The 3,433-nt window shown below is 51.4% G+C and overlaps 1 protein-coding gene across 1 annotated transcript; it reads left to right on the plus strand.

The window, feature by feature from the left end:
* Window positions 1-815: 815 nt before the first annotated feature.
* On the plus strand, window positions 816-3,172 carry LOC103723199 (cytochrome P450 77A3-like). The gene has a single exon (XM_088702940.2). It carries the CDS (start codon window positions 1,460-1,462, stop codon window positions 3,008-3,010), a length of 1,551 nt encoding a protein of 516 aa, XP_088559066.2. The 5' UTR covers window positions 816-1,459; the 3' UTR covers window positions 3,011-3,172.
* Window positions 3,173-3,433: the final 261 nt, after the last annotated feature.

Here is a 3,433-nt window from a genome sequence, read left to right on the forward strand (position 1 = left end):
TAACTGGATTCATAAATGAATTACCCTTCAATTCTCCCTTTGGGTACATCACTATTCTGTAGGCATTTACTACATATTTAATTCCCTCAGATGTCACACCTCCAAACAAGGTACGGGTGCATCTTTCGCGTAGAAGGAGGATTCGCCGTCCTTCGCGTAAAGCCACTGTTGGATCATCAATTGCTCGCTTTGAGAGCGGTGCTTCAGATGAATGACAGAGTTTGGCATAATTTGAGATCTCTGCGCTGGGTGATCCAACGGTGGTTTTTTTTTTTGAAAGAAGGCGAATCCAACTTGGATCACCTACCGCGCAGCTCTCGAAGCACTTTGTAACAATTTAGAATTCAAAATTTATTCAACAAATAATCGATATGAAATTAAACACACATCTACACGAATCTTACGTACTTCTTCCGTCTAAGTTCTGACGAGTAACATTTTCTAGTTCACATAGATTATGGGCTGAATTCGTTCTGATACCATTTATAACAACCTAAAATTTTATGCAGAATGACTAGTCGAAAGATATTTTATGCACAATGCTGCATGCATAGCTCTCGTAGCGAGGGTGGGTGATCAAATGGCTGTTTGGTTTGAAGGATGGTGAATCCTTTTACACAACCCCGAATCTACCCCATTTATTGTAACATGCCGACCAACTTAAATACAGCGTCCTCGATTGCTTCTCATCACTTTCCTTCCAAACCAAATTGGCTCCGACCCAACTTCCTCTGCCAACTACTCTGTCAGATCAACACCCACCACAACTCCCAACAATTTAAAACAATATGGTTTCTCTTACGCAACCGTGGGCTCCTACTTTCAGCCGCTAACTTTCTTCATGTCCTCCCCAATGGCTATCTCCAAGATTTCAACCCGTATCCCACTCTGCAACCTCCAGACACCCTTCGCTCGCCCCCTCTGTCACCATTCAGAATCCCTTAATTAAGCATTCACTCCATTTAGCTGGCAGATGGCTCTCATTCACTCCCGAATTCCTCTCTCATTCACTTCCTCCTTATATACCGTCCAACTCTCGTTTTTCCCACTCCATCGCAACCAGACTCGTAATTCTACTTCCCCTGCCACTGAATACCTCCTCTTATTCTACTCCAATTTTTTTTCACTCCCTTTCCGAGTTATATATACCACCGGTATCTCCACTTCTTTCTCTACTGCTCCTCACTTCTCTGCAGTTCTACTACTATATCCATCCCATCCTTTCCCTGTAAACCATTACCTTCCTTCTTGTCCTCAACCCTCCACAACTACTAATAGTAATATTAATACTATCATTTATATTTCCCTCCATTTTATTACCTTACCATAGTTCTCAGTCGTCCTCACTCTACCCCCAGCATCACTTTCACTGGAGCTACTAGCACCACCACTTTTATTAGAGCTGCTGCTACTGCTTCTGTTGCTTCTACTACCACCAACACCAGCACCACCACTAGCCATGGATCTTATGGATCTCCTCCTAATTTTCGCCACCTTGCTATTAGCAGCACTTTGGTGGCGCCGCTGCTCACGCACCGGCGGGACAGGCGCACCCGGGGACCTCCCACCGGGCCCGCCTGGGTGGCCGGTGGTCGGCAACCTCTTCCAAGTCATCCTCCAGCGCCGGCCCTTCATGTACGTGGTGCGCGACCTCCGGCTGCGCTACGGCCCAATCTTCAGCATGCGCATGGGCCAGCGCACCCTCATCATCATCACCTCCGCGGACCTCATCCACGAGGCCCTCGTCCAGAAGGGCCCCCTCTTCGCCAGCCGCCCCGCCGACTCCCCGACCCGCCTCCTCTTCAGCGCCGGCAAGTGCACCATCAACTCCGCCGAGTACGGCCTTCTCTGGCGCTCCCTCCGCCGCAACTTCGTCTCCGAGATCGTCACCCCTGCTCGCGTCAAGAAATTCGGCTGGATCCGCGACTGGGCCATGACCAACCACCTCGCCCGCCTCCGCGACGAGTATAAAAAGACCGGCGCCGTCCAAGTGATGAGCAACTGCCGGCTCACCATCTGCAGCATCTTGGTCTGCATCTGCTTTGGAGCTAAAGTCCCCGAAGACCATGTCCGCGAGATCGAGGCTGTTCTCAAGGATGTTATGATGATGACGACGCCGAAGCTGCCCGACTTCCTTCCGATGCTCACTCCGCTCTTCCGCGGTCAGCTCACGGAGGCGAGGAAGCTAAGAAAGAGGCAGATGGACTGCCTGCTTCCACTGGCGAGAGCCAGAAGGGCCTTCGTGGAGAGTGGCGGGGAGAAGGATGTGAGCTGTTCATGGGAGATGGTGAGCCCGATCGGTGAGGCCTACGTCGACTCGTTGTTCGGGCTGGAGCCGGCCGGGAGGGGCCGGCTTGGGGAGGAGGAGCTGATGACATTGTGCTCGGAGGTGATGAGCGCCGGCACCGACACTAGTGCAACTGCGCTCGAGTGGGCATTGCTGCATCTGATTCTTAATCAAGCAGCGCAGGAGCGGCTGTACAAGGAGATCCTCCGCAAAGTCGGCACGGAGAAGGGGATGAAGATCACAGAGGACGACGTCGAGGGAATGGGCTACTTGCAGGCGATGGTGAAGGAGACGCTGCGGCGGCACCCGCCGAGCCACTTCGTGTTATCGCATGCGGCGACGAGGGAGACGCAGCTAGGGGGATTCCGGATTCCAACCGATGCAAATGTGGAGTTCTACACGGCGTGGATGACGGAGGACCCGAGCGTGTGGGACAAGCCGGAGGAGTGGCGGCCGGAGAGGTTCGAGGAGGGCGGCGAAGGGTGGGATACCGACGTCACCGGGACGCGAGGACTGAGGATGATGCCGTTCGGGGCCGGAAGGAGGATCTGCCCGGCGGCGACGCTGGGGTTGCTGCACGTGCAGCTAATGCTGGCGAGGATGGTGAGGGAGTTCCGGTGGGATGCGGTGCCCGGGGAGCGGCCGGACCCGACAGAGACGTTTGCGTTCACAGTGGTGATGAAGAATTCCCTCAGGGCAGCCATCTTGGAGAGGGACGTCTGATGGGACAAAAAAGCAGGGCCTTACGTTAAGTACTATTAGGGACGTAGAAGGACGTAATTAATGAAGCGTGAGTTCTTGCCATCTAGGTCCAAAAGAAGTTGTTATATTATTATTAAAATATTTATATCACATGTTCATCTCATGTACCGGATTGGTGCCTAATTTTTCTCGCCTATCCAAATTAATTTAGGGATTTTTTATTTTTTTTACATTCATGGCTCACGCCAAACGAGTATGAACACAGCCTCTAGCATCAAGAGAAAGAAGATCACATAAAGATAAAAGAGTAACTGCAGTCTCAATACATAACACCTCTCTAGAATGATGAGCAGCAAAGAAAATGATGCAGTCTACAGCTCTATTCGCCTCTCGAAAAACAAGAACAACTTGGATCGAGCGGTAGCCAAACAACATGAGGATGAT

This window comes from Phoenix dactylifera, chromosome 8 (assembly GCF_051530095.1).
Source record: "Phoenix dactylifera cultivar Ajwa chromosome 8, Ajwa_hap1_PhDact_Kaust_v1.1, whole genome shotgun sequence".
In the NCBI taxonomy this organism is placed as follows: domain Eukaryota; kingdom Viridiplantae; phylum Streptophyta; class Magnoliopsida; order Arecales; family Arecaceae; genus Phoenix; species Phoenix dactylifera.

What these genes read in the sequence shown, in the direction of transcription:
- LOC103723199 (XM_088702940.2), top strand. Translation starts at nt 1,460, where the DNA reads ATGGATCTTATGGATCTCCTCCTAATTTTCGCCACCTTGCTATTAGCA.